The sequence below is a fragment of the Centrocercus urophasianus genome, unplaced genomic scaffold (assembly GCF_019232065.1).
Source record: "Centrocercus urophasianus isolate 14NV4802_14NV808 unplaced genomic scaffold, USGS_Curo_1.0 seq_10, whole genome shotgun sequence".
In the NCBI taxonomy this organism is placed as follows: domain Eukaryota; kingdom Metazoa; phylum Chordata; class Aves; order Galliformes; family Phasianidae; genus Centrocercus; species Centrocercus urophasianus.
In genome coordinates, this window is record NW_024884142.1 from 42,022,316 (window position 1) to 42,045,825 (window position 23,510).

The 23,510-nt window shown below is 41.4% G+C and overlaps 1 protein-coding gene across 1 annotated transcript in view; it reads right to left on the reverse strand.

Moving 5' to 3' along the window:
- Positions 1-23,012, reverse strand: part of MAN1A1 (mannosidase alpha class 1A member 1) — a 135,178-nt gene extending 112,166 nt beyond the window's left edge. Inside the window, exon 1 of the mRNA XM_042813990.1 lies at positions 22,428-23,012. Coding sequence (XP_042669924.1) covers positions 22,428-23,012 — 585 coding nt within the window. The remainder of the gene's footprint in view (positions 1-22,427) is intronic.
- Positions 23,013-23,510: the final 498 nt, after the last annotated feature.

Here is a 23,510-nt window from a genome sequence, read left to right on the forward strand (position 1 = left end):
CCATGCTGCTACTGAAATTCTCAATCTCAACAGGAATAAAGCAAACAAACTAAAAAATTAAGCTCAGTGCACAGCACATCCATGTGAAGTGATGAATACCAAGGTGACTCAAGTCACCACTTCAGTACGACTAAAAATCATAAAAAGTGAGTAAAATGTTTTCAAAGAACCTGTTTATTATTTTCCTGCCTCTTTAATACAAACAACTTTATACAGTTGTATATTATTGCGTATCAGCGGGCACTAAGATTGCTGAAGCTCCTGCACAAGCTCACTGGCAGGATTGCCTGTGATCTTTCTTAGCATGTCACACCAGAGATGAACCTGCACAGGTGATACACATCATGCTGACACTCCTATCTCAACTAGCTGAGGCTGGACTTCTTCCCTATACCTTCATACAACTTTTGCTTGTCTCAAGGCTGTAAGATTTTCACCTCTTTTTGCAATTAATGCTAACCATTCATCAGACCAGGATCAGAAAAACTAAGCAGGGCTCCTTTAGCTGCCTGGAAGAACATGGTCCGAAGCACTCAGTACCTCACTTTATTTCTCCTCCTTCCTGCCTCCAGTTTGAATTTCTAGGAGGCTATTCAAAAAAGAAACAAACATAAATCTTAACAAGAATCCAGCAGTATTTTCTCCCCCTCAGTAGAATAAGTCTACATTCATTCCACAGTCCTGCATCCCTACCAGAGTACACTTCAGAAAACAGGAGGGTGTATCCTTACCAGTAAAAAACTGTAGCTGCAATAGGAATCTAGTCTGGCACTGGAAACTAAATTTCAGATGTATTTTCTAAGTGCATTCATTTCCATAACTGCATTTTTTTTTTTTATTTCACACATTCCTTAGCATTCTTGAAGTGTGGGTCATTGACCTATCCAAAACACCATTTATGCCAGTAAACACTTAGCCCATTCCTCAAACCAGCAGCTCATGACAAGAGCTGTCAGACCAGAGTAATCCATATAAAATTTTCACCCATGTGCAACTCCCAGCTGTAGTTTTTCCTCTCCCCCTGCACCAAATTGATCCTTCCCTTTTGTTCCCCTCTCCAGCACCTTATTAAAGAAATTGCAACATCCTTCTCCTCAAGTTCATTATCGTGACTATGGTGAAACTGCACTTTTAGAAGTCAGAGTGCCAACTTGCTAAAGAGTATTTACACAGATTAATCCAGGACCCAATTGCAGCATGGATCAGAGGCTAAATCTGCATCATTGCCATAATGCTCAGAGAAGTATATGTGACCCAATAGTTTGAAATTAGAGCAAAAGGATTCAGCTGTTTCTCAACAGCTGAAAAGCAGTTATATAGAGGTCAAACAGACAATATTAATACATCACACTTCTAAAATCATTTTCTAAGCATCTTGATGAGCCGGTGGGTGTGACACTCTTACCAAGCTTGCAAGTGACACCAGGTGGAAGGAGGCAGATGGATACTCCACCTGGGAATGTCAGGACTGCCATTCTGAGACCAAGACAGGCTGGAGAAACAGGCTAACAGGAATTTCATGATGCACAGCAGGGAGAAATGCAAAGTCCACAATGGCAGTGTGGGCAGCCGGGCTGGGGAGCAGCCTAGATATAAAGGGGGAAAATTTTCCACTTAGGGGACAGTGAGGCACTGGAACACACTGCTTCCAGAGAAGCTCTGGATGCCCCATCCCTGGAGGTTTCCAAGGCCAGGTTGGATGGGGCTCGGGGCAGCCAGATCTGGTAGGTGGCAACCCTGCCCACGGTGGGGCTTTGGAGCTGGGTGGGCTTTGAGGTCCCCTCCAAGCCAAGCCTTTCAGTGGTTCTTTCTGTCAACAAGTATGCAACTCTCATTCCAGTCCAAGATTTTGGCTATTTTTTTTTTAACCAGAGGAGAATTATGAGTTGTTAAAGATTTTTCTGAGCCATCAGAAATATGTCAAGATTTTTTTCTATATTGCACAAACTGCTTCAGCTATGCAAAACACTGTCAGCTCTTTTCTGACAGCAAGTTAAGAGCTACTTACTGCTATCTACTTACTGTCTTAGTATAGAAAGATTCAAGAATAATTGCAACAATCAGACTTCTGCAAAAAATGATGAAGATACAGTGTCATGTATGAAATTATGATTTCTGTCCATTTCATGTTTGTATCTACTTTTTTTTTTTATTTAGGATTGATCAAACAACTCACCCAAAGATGCATTTGAAACCAATAGTAAATTATTTTAGGATTTATTTCCATTTGCAGCTCTCTAGTATTTCTAGGAAACCAGGGCTGCATGGTAATAACTTTTCTTAGGTGAAAATTCATTTCTGTAAATTAGTAATTGCTCTCTGTACCAACAGTGAAAGAGCCACCATAACAAAAAATGAGTATCAGTTAGTTTTTCGTTTTTAGGGGTTTTACTTTAGCATTTCAAATTGATATTGCAAACAAACACCATCACTCTTTGTGTAACAATTATCTTCTTCTTGCAACATCTGTGTAATTATCTGGCCTGTAGATCCTGACACAACCAGTGCTGAAGTTCTCAAAATATGCAATGCTCAGACCTTAAGCTTTTTGCTTAATTCCTCTACCACAGTACATGTTACACAATCCTCACTACACTTCTAAGTTAACTTAGCACTTCAGTTCACACACAGTCATCTGCAAAAAAAGTAATAAACATACCAACTGGCATCTATAAAGCCTGCTCTGAAAGTAATGCCTCCTATTTTATTATGTTGCTCATAATATCAGAGGCTGATGGGTGGTGGCATGGCAGTAAAAGCTGAACATTTCCCACAGTATTCTACTACATTTTATTGTTGTGTGACAGATGGCAGTAAAGGGCCAGTCTGACAGAACGGAGGTGTGTATGAAACAGAAGTGTGTCACTGATTTCCTCCACCTGGAAAAAATAGCACTCATTCATCAATGCTTTCTGAATATTTATGGAGACTAAACAGTGGGTGTGAGCACAGTCAGGGTGGTACATTTCAGCAGTGGCAACATTGAGTTACCTCCACTGGTACAGATTTTTATGAGTATGACCTGCAGGTTCTTGTTCTTCACTGGCAATAGATAATGGTGGTGAATATGCTGAAAAACAATGTTCTGTAGCTGAGAATTTGCTCTATCAAATAGTGTCAATATGCTCTTGTATCTGTTGTAACTTTCATGGAAATAAATAGAAGACATTATTTTCAGAGCGACCTATAAATAATTCCCATAAAACACCATTTAAGCTGGAGTTAAATATCTTGGAAATAACACATTTACACAGAAAGGTATATATAGGCAATGTTGCCTTTTATAGAGAGTTACAGTTTAAAAATGACTTCAAAAATGCATACAGGTCTGCATTTAGGTACTAGAAGTAATTTAACCTCTAGATAGCACCTCTTTCGGTGCTACCAATCTCATATTAATGCTTCACACAATGTTTTCCTTACATATTCAATTGTACCCCTGCCAGAAGCCTTTCTAACAGAGATAGAAAATTACAGTACTGTTAATATTCCCTTAGATGTGCATGGATTTGATAAGGGTTGTCACAGGCTTATGGAGAATGTCTGTTCATGCTTTCATGACAGGCAGAAGAAATCTGGTGCAGTTGTATAAAGAAATGAATGGGAAAATATAAAACTGATATGCAATTAACACCAACCAAGACAAATGCCAGTATTATGTCCTAATCACCACCTGGTAGCAAAGAATATAGAGGAAACAGAATTCAATTAAGAGGCACAGAGATATTTTCCTCAATGGAAAGTCTGAAAAATTAGCTCTGCTTACTTGTAAAAGGACAAAAAGAGAATAAGAACAAAATAAAAGCATTCAGACAGCAGAGGCGTCTCCTGACTATTTTTGTACAAGGGAAGAGATTCTGAAACACACAATCATTAAGTTTGTTACTGAAAAAACAAACACTCCAGAATCACTGCGAAAAGAGAGGAAAATGAGAGGACCCAGTTTTCATATTACAGTTGCTAGGTTCTCAACAAAAATTACTCCAAATGCATTACAGTATTCATAGTGCAAATGGAGCATAATTCCCATCTGCCCTACTTGTAACTTGTACCTGTAACGTAATTGCCGTAGGATGGCTATCTGTAACACAGCTAATAGTGTAACAACTTCTACACACTGTAGCTTTAATGGGAGCATACCCACCAAAACCCAACAAAATGAGACTTACTCCATAACAGGCAAAAGTCTTGGCTTTGCATTGCCATCTAAACTTACCAGTTTCTTAGTAAATATGGTACATTACACAGATACATAAAGTACCATAGACACAGAAGGGAGAGGCTACTCCTCCATAATTCAGCCATTCAAGTAACTGTGAGAGTTCTGCCTCTCCTAAGCAGGAAACGGGGGGGAACAGGAAGCCAACCATTAACAAATCCTCAAAAGAAAGAAACATGAGCATAGTTTGTCTTCTCCTTTCCTTTAATTCCCTTAATTTTTTTTTTTTTTTTTTTTTTTTTTTTTCCTTCTCCCCTGGAAGGTATGAAGTCTTTCAGATCACTTCTCTTGACTCCACATTTTATTTCAAGTTACACAAAGGAAATCAAAGTATTTACTAATTTTGCAAAAGCAAAAACAAAATAACTAAACTATCATGGTAATTTCCAAAAATGGAACTTGACCTGAGTCACTGAGTAGAGTCTGGTAGACTACAGCTGGTTCAGAAGTTCTCTGTCAAAAATCCAATTGTCTGTGTTTAAAAACCAGCTGCCCCTTACCCCTCTGTAAAACAAAACAACCACCAACAACAAAACATCCCAAATGCATCAATTTCACTTGCTTCTTTCACTGGATTTGACAAGTCCCTTCTAGGCAGGCTGATGGGTGAGGAACAGAGCAGGCACAGAGCTGAGCTTCCCTAGCACTCTGCTTGACAGGCCCTGTCAATTTTCATTTCTGGTTTACTGGCTGCCTGTGAGCAACTTTTGTAAATTCTGGAGATTCTATTTTGGACAAAGCATTTTTGGAAAACAAGTAAATATTTTTTTCTGTCTCATATTTCTTCCCTAGATCTCTTCCCCTCCCTCCTCAAGTGTTCTCTAACTCTGGGCTTGATTCTCGCAAGTCTCTCTCTTTCCAGATACTGGGTCCCCTCACCTCCAAAGCAAATAGCTGAGATTACTCTGATACAAAGACTCATTATAAATATTGCTATATTGTAAACATTGAGGTATAGATAAACTATATTATTCAGGAATAAAACAAAGTTATAAACTAAAAAAACTTCCTGTATGTTAGGGTGGTGAGCAGAGTCCCACCCAGACTCACGGTTCCTCTGACAAGATAACAGGAACAAGTGCAAGATGCTGCAGATAACAGAGGAGGAGTAGCAGTACATACATAGATGGTTTGCCTTGTCCTGTGGCACCACTAACAAGATAACAGCACAAAAAAGGGCAAGCTCTATAGATAACAGGGGGCAGCAGCTTAACAGAGTTTACCAGGACAACTGTATCATCAAATGAAGTATAAAGTCAACAGAAATGAGGTCAGCGTGGAAAAGGAAACAGGGCTGATCTGTTTACATGGGAAGCAGTGAGAATGGCTAATGGAAAGAACTCGGAAAGGGAAAAATGAGAGAAGAAAATGCCAGGAGAAACAATCCATGTGTTTGGAGCTGCTAGGGGATAAGCAGCCCCTCCAAACACTCCTATGCCCTTTGTAGGGAAAATGAAACCTGTTGTTGGTCTCATTGTACCTCGATCCAACTTGTACAGCGAGATCTGTACCAGACCTGGCTGACCTCCCATGTGTTAGTAAGGGAGCCTCCCAACGTCCAAACAATACGCAGGACAAAATAGGCCTTTCCCTACACTTTTAACTCACTATTGAGGAACACTAATGTAATTTAATTAGGACAGTTAAGAACGCTCTTTGTACCATTAGGAAATAGTTCCAGAGACTATCTACAGTGAATTCTCTTGTGAGACATAGATTTCTCTGAGTAGAAGCCAGGCAACAAAGACCCCTATCCCCACCCCCCTCACCTCCCAAAACATTAGATGGCTCTAAATGGCTTATCTACTACAGCTTCCTGTCCCTAGCAAAAGTTTAAGAACAGGACAAGCAAACCAAAGCACTTCTTATCAGTACTATCAGTCCTTAGAAATTGAGAGTTTGGGACATTCTGGGCCAGATGGGATGTCTGTGTGATTAACAATCCCCAGGAGAGTCTTCTTTCATGGAATTACCCAACTGTTCTCTGAACTGTAAATTCTTGACGTTGACAATGTCCCAGAGAAAGGGCTCTTTAGCTCAACAGCACAGCATGTTAACAGATTTCTGTTCTGTCACCTAGCAGTTTCATCTGATGTGTCCTTTATTGGACAGGTAGGAGTATTTATCAGAACAGGCTCAAATAAAATGCACCAAAAAAATTATACTTTATTATTATATTTTTCTACCAGTTACGTTACTTTCCTGGAAAATTCTATACCTACTTAGTCCAATAATTTTGAAACATTTATATACAAATATTTATTAGGAATTTTGGCAATGATTTCTGTACTGGAGATTAGACTATCTGAGATGTGTAAATTAGCTTATTTCTAATTAAATGCTATTTGTGTATTAGAAGGAGCAAGAATGCTTTAAATCTACTTTAGTTCCTGAATTCTAAAATTCAGGGAAAGCAGTCATGCTCTCCAAAATGCTTTGTAAGATCCATTGCTAAAAAACTTACATTAAATAGCTACGTGTTATCATAGAATCCAGTCCTACACTGCATGCATGACCAGAATGCCTTTATTCCTACTGACATGCTGGTTGGCTGCCTGTGATCTCACTATCCCCACGCACTTATTGATCTCAGAATCAAATTACAGAAAGCCAAAGCTTTTAAGTTTTAAAGATTCAAATATAACACTGAGCATATCAAACTAGCATGCCTCAGAGATGATGGCTTAGAACAACAGAGGTTTCAGTCCTTCTAATGTTACATTTCTCCAGAAAAATCGTTCTTTTTGAGCAGACAGAAGTTGAACATACATGCTATTTAGACAGCTTCTAACAGTGTTCTCAAAACTGCAATGTTTCATTTCCAGAACTTACTCTTTCATAATTTCTCTCTTCGAAAATAAAAACAGAAGATGTAGTTGTTTTAATAATACATTTTCAGATGAAAGTGTGGAATGTTTCACTCTGCTATAAGAATTTAAAGCATTTCATTTATTTGAAACACTCCCTGGTGTTGCATCAAAGACTAACACAGGAAAGGTACATTGGTTTCCAGTTTCATAAACTTAGACTTCCATCCCTCAATGGCCATGCGAAAACACAACACACAAGAAATCCTAACACACTCACAAATCTATCATCTGCTCACTTTTGTAAAACCTTGACTTATATTTTGCACATGCACAGGAGACTGGCTGCCCATACATAGCACACCTGCACACCATGACTTAAATCAGTATTATTAACTATTATTATTATTAGTTTTTGAAACAGGACATTTTGGAAGGTTCCAACATCACTTATTTACAGTACAACACAATACATCCTAGTTTCAAAGTTATTTTTTGTTAAGAACAGAAATTAAGCCCCATTAGCCTCTACATCCTTGCAATTTAGATTTCTGGACTTCTTTTTCATTTAAACTGTGGAGTCATATAGACACAACCTGGAGATCTATGTTTGAGCACACCTAAGTTCACTTTAACAATTTATCCTGAATTTGGGGCATGTTCCTGTGAGCTATTTCAGAATATCTTAAAATACCTCACTGATCTTAAATTTGAGCACTGCACTATCTCCTTGGCATATGTATATGTATACCATTTTGGAGAAAATACATATACATACATACATACATATATATATATATATATATTTTTTTTTTTCCCATAAAAAAAGGTATGGTACTTATTTAGAACCCAAGCATTCTACTGTCTTCTATAGACAGACCAAAGGAGACAATTTAAGAGTCCACTGACTTGCTTCTACCTTTTTTATACGCTTATCTGATCAGCATTTTATGAAATAGCAAACCGGTATGTATCTGAAATATGAGCTGAGTACTAGTGCAAAGAAATGTGTGTCAAAATTTGACTTATCTGAACAATTAGGGTGGTTCTCTGTACTAAGGAAGTGGAACCTTCTAAAATAGTAGTCAAAACACAGGATGTTGTGCGGCCAGAAGATTCAGGCTTGACAGAACTAGCTTGTCATTTAAGTAGAAAGTTACTGTTCTGAAGCAGCACTTAAAATCAAAAAAATCAGTTCTCTGGGATGCCTTAAGTAAAGTTTAGACTCTCACTGAGGAGATGATACATTTTGTTCAACATCTACAGAGCTCCAAAACCAAAACCTCAACAATGTGTCCAACACAGCGCGCTACCAGTGATTTTGCTGCCACAGCAAAAAAAGTATCAGCTCTTAACAGCTAGTAGCAAAACCGACTTGCAGGTGGTTATAACCATCCACAGCAGGTTAAGCCTATTTACAAATTTCAGCTGACGTGGATAACTGGAAGTTAAAAATTTACCTACAGCAGATAAGGAAGATAATAAATTGCTGATGTGGATATTTACAGAGAAATCTTGCCGTCTCACCTATCAGTTACAAAAACAAATACACCAGCTCCACCACTGTCCTATCTCACTGAGCAGAACAGACTCATTTCCTTGTATTCCACTTGCACCCATTAATAATAGCCTATATTCTTTTTAAGGTTGTCATTTCTTTGAAGAGAAATCAGTTTTTAGTCCAGTCTTTTAACATGCCCTAGCACAGAAGATTTGACTAAAGCAAGTAGGCTCATCTCACATCAGTGCCTGTGGCTGATGACTGAAAGCCAGAAACACAACAGTACATTCAATTCCTCTATCTGACTGCATGACTACCCTATAATATGACACTGCTGCTACTTACAATAGGCAATAACTAGAAATCACAGCAAGAAACTCTCAAAGTACAAAACTGAGCAAGTATTTTACATTTTTAAGGAAGTTTCAAAGTCAACATCAAAAATACACTTCCGAAAATCAATAATGCCTGCTGGCGTAAGCAAGTGCTGTAATCTGACTGCAAATTAAATGCAAGGGGCTGTCAAGCAGGATGGAAAAAGAATGGTTTGTGAGGGGCAGCACATCAGAGTCACATCCGTGTTAGAAGTTTTCTGACAGCACAAACTAAACTCAAGTTCAAAAATTACAGTCATCCAAAACACATACACTGAAAAACCTGTTTAACGTTTGCAGTCTGGTGGTTTTCTCATTGATTTTAACTGAAGCTGCTTACTGCTTTTTTCCTTCTAGAAGAAAATGGCAGCCCCCAGAGAGTATAATTCGCCTTCTTTGAAGCTGACAGATACGGTCATAAAGAAAAGAAGCACTCATCCATTGTAATGTCCAAATTTTCATTTTTTACCATTCTCAGTAGGGAAAGAGACATTGGAATGCCGTAAGTAAACAAGTGAAAGGCCAGCCATCAGCCACAGGTATCCTTAAATTAAAGACACTGGGAGAAAGTAATTCCCTGCCCCAGTTGGAAGGATCGGCTGATGATTGCATGTGACCATCAGCAGTCTTTCAGAGAGGAAACTATTGCAATCAATTTGTTCAAATAGGGAACCATTTTTACACATCATGCAAAGTGCACTATAGTTTAGTTAGTCTGGCTTTTATCCAAGTTATAAAGCAAATAAGAAAATATACATACAGCACGTGACCACGTACTTCTGCTGTTGCTTTCCCCCACCACATAGCCCACCATGACTCCCTCCTTCAATTTTGTAAAACTTAGTTTAGATAAGTTCATGTCTATTTCAAGGAAGTTGAAATTTGGATGTTGGTCACTGAGGGGTGGGATTTTTTATTTTTTTATTTTTTTTCTTTGAGAGAACTTAGAAGGAGTGGTAGAAAAGATAACAAAGTTCCAGATCTTTTGATTATAGTACTTCTAATGTCTCCCAGGATGTTTTCTGTAAACAGTATATTTGAAACTGGATATTGAAGTACAGCAAGAATATCAAAGAGAAATTAAGAATAAACTATTTTCTGATAAGGCACATTCACAGCTCATTTTACAGCTGAAGCTCCCCACACAGCACAGGACTAATAGCAACACTGAGTTCTAAATACAAGGGAATAATTGCTGGTGAAGGTGCAGTAAAACCAGCCATGAAGTTCTCGGGACTTCCTCCCCCTCCTCCCCCCTGCTCTTCCCCCCCCTCCCCCCCATGTGTGTGTGTGTGTGGAGATGAGGTGTGGCTTGTAAAACACACATTAGATATATTTATTAGATATATTTGACTTTAAAGTATCAGATCCCGTCCTCATTTATTTGCTCTGATGTGTTCAAACAGACACAAGACTTCGAAAGCTTTTTTTTTTTTTTTTTTTTTTTTTTTGAGATCTGTCTTTGGCATTAGCTGCTGGCATTGTTCCTCCCTCAGAAAACAAACAAAAAATGCATTTTTCAAATGGCATGAATCTAAAGTAGAAAAGGTTCCCCACTGTAAACAGAGAATAAAATAGGCATCACAAAAATACTGTGTACAAACAAAAGAGAATAAAACATCCACACCATGTCCTCTTCACAGAATGTAGTCATAGGTAATTAGCACACCAGGAAGCTATTATAAAGTCACTCTGAAATGAACACATATAACATCATACACTACACTATTGTGTGTTTAAAACAACTGAGCAATATTAGCATCCTTCCAACATCTCACAGTCAAGCCTATAGCTAACATAAAATGTTTTGCTTTTTCCCCTCCAATGGCCAGATCAGAAGACTGCCCACCTAAAATTTCTTTTCACATGCAAGAGATCCAAGGAGTACCACTTGGTTAGCTTACACTACAGGACCTGTTTTCTGTAAGAAAATCACATGCCAAACTTTTTCTTCAAAGAATGGATTTAAAAAAATGCAGAAGTAAAGACACGACCACTGGTCAAGCTTTGGATTGCTAAATAGGTTCAAAATAACTTTCTTGATGAAATGAAACCACCAAGAGAAAAAAAGAAATCCAATCAAAATTAAAAAGGCTCAACTGTTTTCCAAAACTCAGAGGTGCTCTCCTCAAACTTTGTTAGTTTCCATCATAAGTAGTTATACTGTTTTTACAGCTACTTTTTCCTACTTTTGGTCCAAGTGACAAGCAAAAGTTACAGGAGTTATGGGTGAACACCTTACATAACCCATATAAGAGTGATCCCATAACAAGGGATCACTGAGCTGAAGCAAAAGGAAAGTTACATTTTCACTGCTATCACTGGAAAAAGCTTTACTTCCCACATCACTGAATCATCACAGTCATAACAAATTGAAGGGATGCTTGTTTACCACGATGATGCTGGAAACTTATGCTTTCAGGAATGACAAGTGAATACAGACAGGGAGGACAAGAAAACATAAAGAAGGACTTAATTTTCAAAACCAAGCTTCCGGAGAGCCAGATTTCTTTACGATATCAAAAACAACAAAAAAATCTAATACTAAAAAGTTGGACTCCCATGAACTGGTAGCATACTGCAATAATCTAATCCCATTGTAAAAATATTTACGAGGTCTTCTGAAAACCATACAGTAAGTCACATGAATTAGATGAAAAATTAATTAAAACCCAAGTTTTTTGTTTACAAAGAAATCAATCAGAACTCTGCTTTAAATTTAATTCAGTGGTGTCAATCTCAGTCACAATATAGGCTTCAAATTTGCCAACTTTGAACCTGCGCTAAATTAGCTTTCACATCTCAAGTTTCGTATCTGCAATGTATAAACATCTTACACTTTCATCAGAGGCACACAGAGGAAATAAGCTTCAGAATGCCATACAGTTCTTTAACAGATTTCTCACAGTATGTCAGAATACTAAATTACCCACTCCTACCCACCAGAGGCAAAAGTTACAACTAACAGTTTTTTTTTTTCATTAATAGCTTGTGTTTCAAAATTGAAGATGGAATTCCCCATATTAACCACATTTGTTTGGCCAGCAAATATTTTCTCAGTTTTAAAAATTTCAAGATACCAACTCAGCTAACACTCAGTACCTACTATGTTTGCCTAATGAAACTGGAAAAGAAGCATAAATGCAAAGGAGTTAGAAAAGGCCACATCATTTCCCTTGCTGCCCCACCTCTTACAATTATAGCTTACTTCAAAACAATTTATACATGTAGGATAAATGTCTAAACCATGCCTACTTAGATACTAGAAAGAAGAGTTTAAGATCATGAAAAAGCTGGAAAAGGCAAACTAAAAAGGCCATGGGCAGGCTTCCGTGGAATGAGCTCAATTTGTCCAGGGACCTGAACTCATGGGAGAGATCCCTGTAGAGCAGGAGTGCCCAGGAGACCTCTATGATCTCCAAGCACAGGAATGGCTCTTGGCTGGAGGCCACCAAGGCCAAAGAGTTCATCTAGGCTGGATGAGGAGCATGCAAGGTGAGCCCAAACTCCCAGGGAAGCCCAGGAGGAAGATCAGCCAGGGGCTGGCCAACAGCAGTGCAGAAGTTTAACAAAGCTCAGCTGGAAATGGCTATGGGACAGAAAGTACCTCTACAGAAACATCAGCAAAAGGACCAAATGAAATGGACTTGCTGCTTAACAGCCTGGAAAAACTAGCAACAAAGGACATGAAAAGGCTTAAGCAATAACGTTTGCTTTTGGTTTTGCTTTTTTTTTTTTTTGGTCTCTGTTCTTTACCATATTCCTAATAGAGTTTATCAGGGAGAGATGTCAGGTAAATAAGTGAAGATGAAGATAAGGATGAAGCACTTAAGAAGAAAATGAAAATCTAACTTGATAATAATAAGAGTCCACAGACATAGGAATATGTTTGCCCAGAGTGACCAAAACCTCCATCCTCAGAGGTTTTCTGAACCTGACTTCAAATCTGAACAACCCAATTCATTTTTGAAGTCAGCTCTTCAAGATAGTGACCAGAGGCCACCAGAAGTCCAGCAGAAAGTCTGAATCCCTCAGTGACAAAATTATAGAGTAAGAAGAAGGTTGGGAGAAAGAACAAAAATCACAGCATGTATAAATTCGGACCAGTGGTGCCTCCATAATGCCTTGACATCATCAGGCTGCATAAGACCACAGACTCCATGAAGTCTGAAAGCTTTCTCACAAACCGTCTGCTGTCTACCAGGTTTAGATTCATACTGACTTAAGAAAAACTGGTTATTGATCTGGATTCTGCTTGCAATATATATGTAATTTTATTTCATTTTTTTTTTTCAATGTAGCTCACAATTTGTAAAGAAAAAGAAAAATAAATCTGCATCTATTAGATGTGCTTAATTAAATCAGATCTTGCTGTCAACAAACCACATCCTCAGTTACAAACAAGAGAATTTGTCATTTACCAATTGCATGAAGTATTTAGCTGTACATACAACATACATACGGAAAGAGATACAAATAAATCAGTCCTTCTCTGTCTAAATACATCAATTTTTTAAAAATACTGCATGGATAGGCTTAAGGGCTTTTCTTTAGAGAAGTCATTTTTTGAAACACCCTTCCTGATCTGTGATATCACTTTAGCCCTTGACAATATCACACACATTTCTAGAGTCAGTTCAGGTTCACTACCATGCTTACCCTAGAGCTTTATAGAGTGAGACATAAAAGTATCAGACAACATACAGCTTGTCGTTATGTAGCAGGCTTTTTTTTCCCCCATGGTGGCTCTTCAGACAGTCTCACCAGAACGCAAAAAGCAATACACAGCCTTGAAGCATTATGACTTTTCAAATGTGTAACTGATATAAATCTCCTACTCTCTAAATGGTAATCACGTTTTCTGTTGCAGGATGGGTGGGGGGAGTCAATCCACAACAATGTTATTAACATCTATTCTTCAAGCTTCAGTTTAAAGCATTTAGTATTACTGTCCAGATCCAACACAAAATTTGAAGTGCAGTTCTCAGAATCACAGATGGGTGGAGAACTATAACCACAGTAACAAGCAGCACATTTCCCTACAGACAGGGAAGTGGGCACAGCTTTATCAGTATCACCATTCAGTGCACCAACAGATGTCAGTGCTCAAAGGCAGTGTGAAAACTGACAGCGGAGTTAAAGACTGAGTCTGCATCTGCATGTGCATATCAGGGAATAGTAAAATTACTATCTCCCTGAGCGCAACATTTTGAAAGCAAAATGTTTTTTTAAGGTTGATATTCTTTTACACAAGCTATTTCCTATTTCCTTGGAAGAAAGCAGTCCCTGAACAAAAGAAATTTCAAAAGGCACATAGATGTTTATTATGCAGTGAAGCGAGTAAAAGAAAAACATGTAGATACTAAAAAAAAAAAAAAAAAAAAAAAGCCCTGCAGTGGTCTGAATACTAATTAAAGAAGCAATCCACACTGATCGAATGCAATTTTATTGCTGTGTTTCAAAAGCACAGACTTTGAATTAAAAAAAAAAAAAAAAATGTTTTGTGTTGCCAAGCAATAAGTTCACCTCTACATAAGTCAGGTGATGTAAAATTCTGGAAGAAAGTATCAGATACTCTTTCTTTTCTGTTTTATTCTCACAGAATACACAGCACTGCTTGCAATGCAAGTGCCACCGATATATACCTTCACACGAAAGCTGCAATGCCACATGCTTTTACTTTGAAATTTCAATTCCTGCTTTCTGCCCAGCATCACAGAAAAAATGTTGATTCTTCTGAAAGAATTTTTGAAGAGCACACAGGAGGTCTTGTAACAGCTGGATGCAGCACAGCCACCAGCTCTTTCTGGCACAGCATTGTTTTGGTCCTTTGCTCATATTGCCTATTTTCTCTCCCCATCTCCATGTTTTTTTCTACCTTATTAGATACCTTCATTAAAAAAAAGGTCCAAGTATCTTACAAGTCAGATTTCCATTTACTCGCTTTATCTCTAAGCAATTTCAAAGCCAAGGTCATATAGTTTCCAAGAGTGTGGGAAGACAAATGAGAGTAGATTTTACATTTGCAGTTACCTTTGCTCAAGAGAATACATATCTCAGTGTTCCCACAAGGGCTGTGAAATTCTAACAGTTGTACGAACATAACAGCAGGTTACACGCTCATCCAACCTGTTTCAAAAGCTTTTAAAATTAGAGGCATCAGAATGAGCAATACCTGTATCTTCATAAACACCAGCTATAAAATCCAACTAGTTTACTGTGTAAAGCTACAGCCAATTGCTGCGTAATTTCATGCGAGCATTTCTAGGCTACCACAGAGTTCAAAGTGGTGATAACAAGATGCAAGAAAGGCAAACCTGGGGTTTTACTTCTGTACTTACTTCCCTTCAACACAGAGTTAGACCAGAGCATTTGATTTCAGGTGTTGTTTGCAATGCCCACAGCCAGCAACCTAAGCAGCACAACAAAGCTCCCCACCTGCAGCCTTGGGCCTGACTCCACAATCCAGGTGCAAACCCACAGTGTAAACAAGAGCAAAGGCAGCCCAGCTCACAGCACAGCCAAGAACCAAGTACAGACTTTGGTTCAGAGGCAAAGAACTGAGCTGGGACCTGGCCCTCCACACCACCCTCCCCACACTGCACCATCTGCACCAGACCCAGGCCCCTCTGGGCCCTGCCACACAAGCTCCCCTACTTGGCAGCCAGGCTGCCCAGTAGCTGTTGCAAGAAGGGATTAAGCACAGTTCTGTGAAAGGTCTTGCTTAATCTGTATCAGGCAAAGGAGCATGCACTTTATTACTCACCAATTATATTTTCATGGCAGACTTGCAGGCTTGGTTATAGGAAGTGATGGAAAATAAGAAGACAGATTCTTCTTATTGTGCACACATTCTTTTCTCACATGCTACATTTCTTGGATAAAGGAGGTTTTCAGACACAAAAAAAGGAACCAGTATACAGTTTACCTGGTATACTGCCCATATTATTTATCTCCCAGGCCCACCTAAACGATTATTTTCTTTGTTTTACAAGGTAATTTCTAAGAATAACTTTAAAATAATCTACAGAACCCTTCAAAACAGAGTGTCTAAAACATAATTAATGCAGATACCTCTGTATAACTGAGTTGCTTACTAGAAAGCAGAATGTTTTAGCATCACTGTACTATCTCAGGCTGCAGGTTTTTTTTTTTTGCCAGAGAAGGTCTGTACCATTAGACAGCAGCAAATAGTGAACCAAACAATGAATACTTTCCCAAAGTATTAGACTCTTATTCAGCCAAGTAAATTAGTAAGATACATTTACTATTTAGTGGGCAGATAAAGGAACTACATGCTAAAGCATTTTATTTGAGATGAGAACTGCAGGAATTCACTATGCTGGCTCTTCAAAACCAGGAGGGGAAAAAAAAAAAAAAACAGGAAAAGTGAAGACACTGAAGTGTTCTTACAGCACTGTTTTCAGATAGCTGTAAGAAAAGGTATCCGTCCAGCAGTCATACAAGTGCCTGCATAATGAAGTTAATTACAAGAAGCACTGTCTCCTGTCTGTCCTGTGATCTTCTTTTCACAGATCTGTGCTTTCATTAACATTCAAAGAAACTATCAAAGCCTCTCTACCACTCTCAGCATTTTTCTGCTTGAATGAGACAGACATTTTTCAGCCTTAATAGTAGATTCTAATAAACAGGTGGAGTTTTTCTGCTTCGGTTTGCCCACAGCACAGAATTACAGCCCTAAGCAGTTGAACTCACCAACATTATGATTTACTCCATTTCTCTATACTAAATCACTGCCATAGGCTGCTACATTAATGTTAAATACAAAATTATCACCATGGGAATATAACTTTTGCCAAAATGCAGGAGACATTCCATTTTAAGCTTTACCTCGCCCCTTTTCATCACCTTATTTAGCTTTCATGAAGACTCTTGTGTGTCTGGAATTTAGGTTTTGCCTTTGCATAAGATGTGCACATGGCTTTCAGCTAAAGAATTAATCATGTGTTGGATTTTTATTTTATTTATTTATTTATTTTTTTGAAAGCCAGATGTTTTCCACTGAACATTTAAAGTCTTTTCATTTGCCCACAATTCAGTCCCCGTTCTATCCGTAGAACACTCACAAGTTTTGTTAATAAACCTGCAGAGAATGCAGACCAAGCTGGAACATAAGAAAAGTAAACATTCCTCCAGGTCAGCTCATGGAAAGATGTAAGGACGGAAAACACGAACTAGCAATAGGTAAAGATCCTATTCCAATCAAGCATGCACACTGTCACACGCCAAAACATTCCTCCTTCTCATAACTGATACTCCTAAAACAAACGAAAACCACCACAGGCAGCCAGAACAACTCACCTGAAACAATGTCTTTCTGTAAAGACATTAAGGGATCCCAAAGGAAAGCATTTAATTTGACAAAGGCATGCCATTTGTCACATCAAACGGACAAAAACATGACATGGTCCCACTATTCTCCACATCATCCGCCCTTTCAAACACATTAGCTTAGTAGAGGTCTACTGCTTCCTTCCCCTGTGCTCAGACAACACCATTTCAGCTCCCTGCCCCATTTAACAATGAATTCAGCAAAGCCTTGGGCAGACTTCTGGCTAGCTGGCAGATTAGGATGGCTCTGCGTAGGGCCTGCTGACACTGCTGAACAGTCACTGACCCATGTCCTTAGTAACTCATCGGCAGCTCCTCTGCATCTTCTAGTGTTATTCCCTGTGCCAACAGTTTAGTTCACTGCCTTGTTGCATTTTAGATGCCATAACATCCATGTCCCACAAGAGCACAGAATTCCCAACAAACACCAAGAAAATGCCTCTGAGCCCCAGAGGATGCCCTTAACTTAGAAGTAAAAGGTACTTACACATCATACTGCATTCCCTGTATTCAGGCACTTAACTCACTTTCTTGTTGTCTTTTACAAAACCACTATCAAACAATTAAGAAAAAACAAAACACAAGAACTAGTATTTGTCCAGAAGGAACGTGCAGTAGAGCTCTCAAAAAGGACTAGTGGATACAAAAACTCTCAAGTTTACAGGTAGAAAAATAAAACTTTGGGATAAAAAAAAAAAAAAACAAAACCTAAAATACATTTTAAACTCCTTTGTGAAACAGTTGCAAGATGCCTGCATTAAGGTCAGAGCCTGAAGAAAAGTTCAGAAGTGCACTGCATCATCAGCATATTGCCAGAAATCACTACCTGATTACTCATTACACATGCATTCTTTTTCTTCCACTGCATCCTTATGAATACATAAGGATCTGTACCATCAGGAAATGAGGCCCTATATGTTTGGAACCCAAATCTCTTCATACTTGCACACAGCAGTTTAATCTTCCTCCTACCAGGGAAGTTCCTACAACTTCCTCACAGTGAAAACACAGAATTGCATTCCGCAGGAGCCGGGGGTTCTGTAATTACTGCTCCTGCCTTTCTTCTCCTTTTTTTTTCCGTTCTGAGAAAAAGGGTCAAGAGGTAACAGCCTTCCAAAGTGCAGCACTTCCGCCTGCCTCAGAGCTCTCACCTCTGCAAATGCCACATTGCAAATTCAAATGCAATGGAGAAACCAGTGTCCTAAAACAGAGAGGTTTTGTGCCTTCCTCACCCACCTAGCACCATCCAATTCCCCCAGCCCAATCTGCTGCTGAGTGGACCCTTCAAGAAAGCCTTCAACTTAACAGAAAACTGTTCAGCTTTCCTTCTCTGTCACTTCTCTGTAGGTTCAGTGAGCTGAAGCAGCTTCCAGAGGGCTCCAAGGAGTCATGCAAAGGAAACAGTAGGCAAGAGTAAGTGATCAGAAGAGATTCTCTTCCTCTTTTCGACGGCAAGAAGTATTAGAGTATTACCTCATTTAAAAAAAAAAAAAAAATCAGTAAAAGGAAAACATCTCCCAACACATTCATCAGTCCCCCCCAAGCAGCACCAGCCAGGGAGCTGCAAGTATGCAGGAGGAGCCCCCCAACACAAGCCACCCCTGCTATTTCATCACTACTTCCCCTCACAGCCAGAGAGTCCTGATGAGAGCCAAGCACTGCTATGTCAAGTGCATATTAGATTTCTGATTAACCTTTTATGTCCATGTTCATGAGCTTTTCTTCCTCCAGATATTTCTGAACTTCCCTGCAACATAGCTAGAACTTCTTGCTTAATCTAACAATTTCCAACTAAAAGCCACCACAAAAATAAATATTTAGGATTTTGGAAACTCTGAACTCACACTACCAACTCAACTCCAATTCAGTTTTTTATAGGAAGACAGCATGAAGTAATCTTCAGTTGCTAAGTCTGTTCTGATGCCTTGTGACTGCTGTGCTGTCTTAAAGGACAGCACAAGAGACATAGGATCAGGGAATACACTTCTCTCCAGGGCTTCTGCTAGATGACTGCAACAGCTTTGAGTTGTGCAAGCGCTGAGAGCAAGGTCATGGCACTATGGACATCAAGTTCCAGTTTCCCACCACCATCCTGGAGGCATATACGTCTGAACAGCACGACATAATAACACGCAGGCTCTGAGCTAGCTATCTTCTGCAGGAGCAGCATGCTGCATTTCTGCCATGACCCACCAATAGCTTGCTGCTCCATAGAATTAGTCAGGGCAGAGCTCTACGCTAACGGGATTGTACTGGTACTTGTACCTGTGCTAGCTCATTCATTGTTTTCTATTCCTTTTCTCTGAAATAAAAAGGGTTCCACTTCTGTTACTTACCTAACACCTAAGTAATTCACTTCCTTTCCCCACGCCCCCCAGAAAGGATAGAAATGAAATCTGGAGAAGATTCAAAGTCAGCTTGCCTTAACTGAAACAGAGCTCCCCTACTTTCATAGTCTGTCCCCACTATTTCTATGTTCTCCTTAATGCTGCTTTTGTTCATATCACCTTTCCCAAACTGTCCATGTGCTTGCAAGTCTTCCCTGATGTTTTTCTCCTCATTACTTCTAATATCCAGCCACAACCAACAGTGACAACAGCGGAAACTGGACAAATGTCAGTTTGTTTTCTCACCAATGGGGAGTACCCACTCAAAGCAGGGGCTGCCTCTCCATTCAGCAGGTGGAGGAACAGGAGTAGAAATGACAGACTCCTCGTTCAGAGCCCAGAGCTCTTATCAGAACACCAGAAGAGAGCAGCATGAGGAGTACCAGGTACCCAAGCACTGCTCCAAGACATGGAGAAACAGGGAAACAGCCTGGACAGTTAGTTACTGCTAATAAAACACAACCCCACTGACACGCCTGAGAGCAGCTGTGTCTCCTTGCTCAAACTTCCCTGAAACACACAGCTTGATGAAGGTGCAACAGCACAAGCAGCATCAGCTCAGCTGGTACAGAATTCAGCAGCCACCAGCAGCTGACAGCAGCTTTACAGCAGGAAGCACTGGGCAGGTGGTGCTGCCAAAGCCTCCCTCAGTGCCTGCTTGCAACTCATAATCAGAAGAGAAACCAGAGGAGGACCACAGCAGACAACAGTGCCCTGGGCTGAAGCTTCTGTCCCTTTACCACAAGGGCAAAGCGCAACAGCAGCAACACGAGATATCTGCTTCACTGCCTTTACCAGTGCTTGATTTACTCGATAAGCTTATAGCAACTTGCTTATTTTTCTAGTTAATTGCCATAATATGTTGGTTTTGATACTAAGTAAAGTTCAGTAACCTTTATATTCCCATCTTTTTCAAGTTTCTCATTGTTGTTGTTTTGGTTTTTTTTTTTTTTTTTTTTGTTTAATACAATAAAGTATGCCATAGAAATTTTAACCTCTTTTATCTATCTCACATCCTCATTAAGAAACTACACAATCATGTTATTTTATTGTTTTGTGGCTGCAAACTATATTTGCTGGTACTGGCTAGAGCTAAACATTTACTTCAACTTCTTCCCCAGTTTACAATCCCAGCACGCAATGGCCATGCTGTAACAGGAGATTTCCACAGCTTCTCTCTAGGGCGTAGTTCACATTTTTGAAAGTTACAATATAAACCTATACCTAAGAAGCCTACAGACTGGAATTGCAGACTGACAGTAGTGTATTAACACAAAGAAGTGGACAAGAGCTTGGACAAACAGGGAGAAGAGCAACAAAAACGCCAGTGCATGAAACAACATAGAATAAGAAACATTGCTTTAAGGTCAGCGAAAAGGAGTATTCCCCTCAAAAGAAAAGAATAAAATCAAACTGGTTAAGGTACAGTAAGACAGAGCAATTAAGTAAACATGTGAAGTTTGCCTGCTGAACAGGGAGGAAAAAAAACTCCCACAAACAACACAGTGTTAAGGAATTACACTGAGATAGAAAAGAAAAAAAAGAAGACCTGGGAACTACAAGCATTGTAGTTTGCCATCATTTCCTGTGCTTACAGCTGCCAAACATCTGGTCTGGGGGTTCCACTGCTGTCAGGGGTTCCCAGGTGGAAGTCAGGAAAAATAAGAGGAACAGGATGGGAGGGAAGAAAAACAATAACGAAGGGGTTCTGGAGTTTGTATGGATGTAGATACATCCACCTCTCATATGCGCAAGCAGGCAGATAGATGCACACAAGCACATTTGTATACATATATGCTAAAACATCACTGGAGAAGATGGCACAGCGCTAGCCCTGCAAAATCAGCAGTATCTCTCAGTGTTATCTCCTTCATCCTGCTTAGGTGTTGCGCTCTGCTGTACAACAAATGTCATGCATAGGTTCTGAAACCTCAATATGCCAATTCTAACCTCTTTTACAAGGCAATTCCAGATAACAGGGAACAGTTTGTTGGTACTTTTAATTGCTCCAGTGTGCCTCAGGGAGGCTGTGAGGCTGCAGACAGGAGAACACAGGCTTTGCACTGTTGTGCTCTGTGTACTATGCACTCAGGAGAGTTTTCCTTCTCCAAATCTGCCTCTACTTATGACCCCGTATACAGTTTGCTACAACAGTTTAATTGATGCTCAGAGCACGGTATCAAATCTCAGAGTTCTATGTAGTGAAAACGTCCACTTTTCCGATTGCTCCATAAGAACACATCATAAAACAAAACCAAAAACAGGCTGACGGTATTTCACCAACACGGAAACACTCCGTTATTACAGCATCACTCCCTATCTCATCTCCATCACCACAGAACGGGAAACAGACACTACTTATTAATTTACTAACCGTAGCCCCAGCAGGCGGCTGAAATTGTGAAACTGATAAGCAAAAGCCTCAGTAATGGCATGAAGTTGAATTATATTTACAGAAATAAATATAGTTTTATAGAAAAACCCATATACTACGGAAAAGACCCTATCAAGCCTCCGGCTCGCGGCAGCCCTACCTACGCACAGCTCGGACAGGGCGCTTCGGGGAGGCACTCAGCGCTCACCACCCGATGCCGTACCGCTATAACAAGCGGACCGCGCTCCGCCTGTGATGCGGGACAGACGCTCCGAGCCGCCCAGCCCGCCGCCTCCCCTCTCCCAGCCCGGGTGCGCGCTTCCTCGGGATCTCGGCGCCGTGACATGGGGGGAGAGGGAGAAGGAGGAGGCCGGGCAGGACCTGTTGCCCGGCGCGGTGCCGCCACCACCCACCTCTTTGATCTTGTCCCTCCGCTGTCGCACGGCGGGATCGGCGGGCTCTCGCCCCACGGCGCCCACGGGCTGCTGGAACGGGCGCTGGGGCAGCCCGGCGGCGGCCGCCTCCTTCCTGCCACGGGCGTCCTGCAGAAGTTTCTCCTTGTCCTGGCGGATGTCTCTGCGGATCTCCTCAGGCAGCTTCTGCAGCGTCTCCTTGGCCTCGCGCAGGGCCCTTTCGTGGTCCGCGCGGATCCGTTCCAGGCTGCCCGCCCCGCCCGCCTCCTCCGGCATCGCCGGGCCGGCACCGGGCTGCGGCGGGGCGCGGGGCTGGAAACCGGGCGGCGGCGGCTGCAGGGCGGCCGAGTGGAAGAAGACGCCGCTGAGCAGCTTGGAGGAGTCGGGCAGGAAGAAGATGGCCCCGAAGCAGAGGGTGATGAAGGCGCTGAACACCAGCAGCAGCACGAACTTCTCCGTCAGTCGGAACGCGCCGGGGCCCGCCGCCTTCCTGCCCCCGCCGCCCGCGCCGCCGCCCGCCGGACCGCCCAGCGCGCCCGGCCCCGCCGCGCTACTAAAGAGCGGCAGCAGGCTGGCGGCGGGCATGGCCCCCCCGCCGTCTCAGCGCGCCCCGCTGTGAGCGGAGCGGAGCGACGCGACGCCACGCGACCCGACCGCACCGGACGGCTCCGCTCCGCAGCGGCGGACAGAAAGTTTCCCGAGAGGCCGACGACAACTTTTCCCCTCCCCGCCGGCAGCGCGCTCGGCATGTAGCGGGGCGGGCGCTGTCAGCTCCGGCCCATACCTCTACCGCACCGCCACCGCGGGTGCCGCTCCCGCTCCGCCCGCGCGGAACAACTGCCGGGCGGCAGGAGGCGGGGCGGGGCGGGGCGGGGCCGCAGCAGGGCCAATAGCGGGGGCGGGGCGGGGCCATGCAGCACCCGCCCTCCAGCCACGCCCCGGCCCGCCCCGCCCCGCCGGACCCGCGGTTGGCGGGCATGGGTTGCCGGCAATTGGGCCGCTCGGCTCCGACTCTGCGCACGAAGGCACTCGAGTCCACACGCCGGGAGCAGAGCGGGGTTGGGTGTCTTCCCATTGCCTATT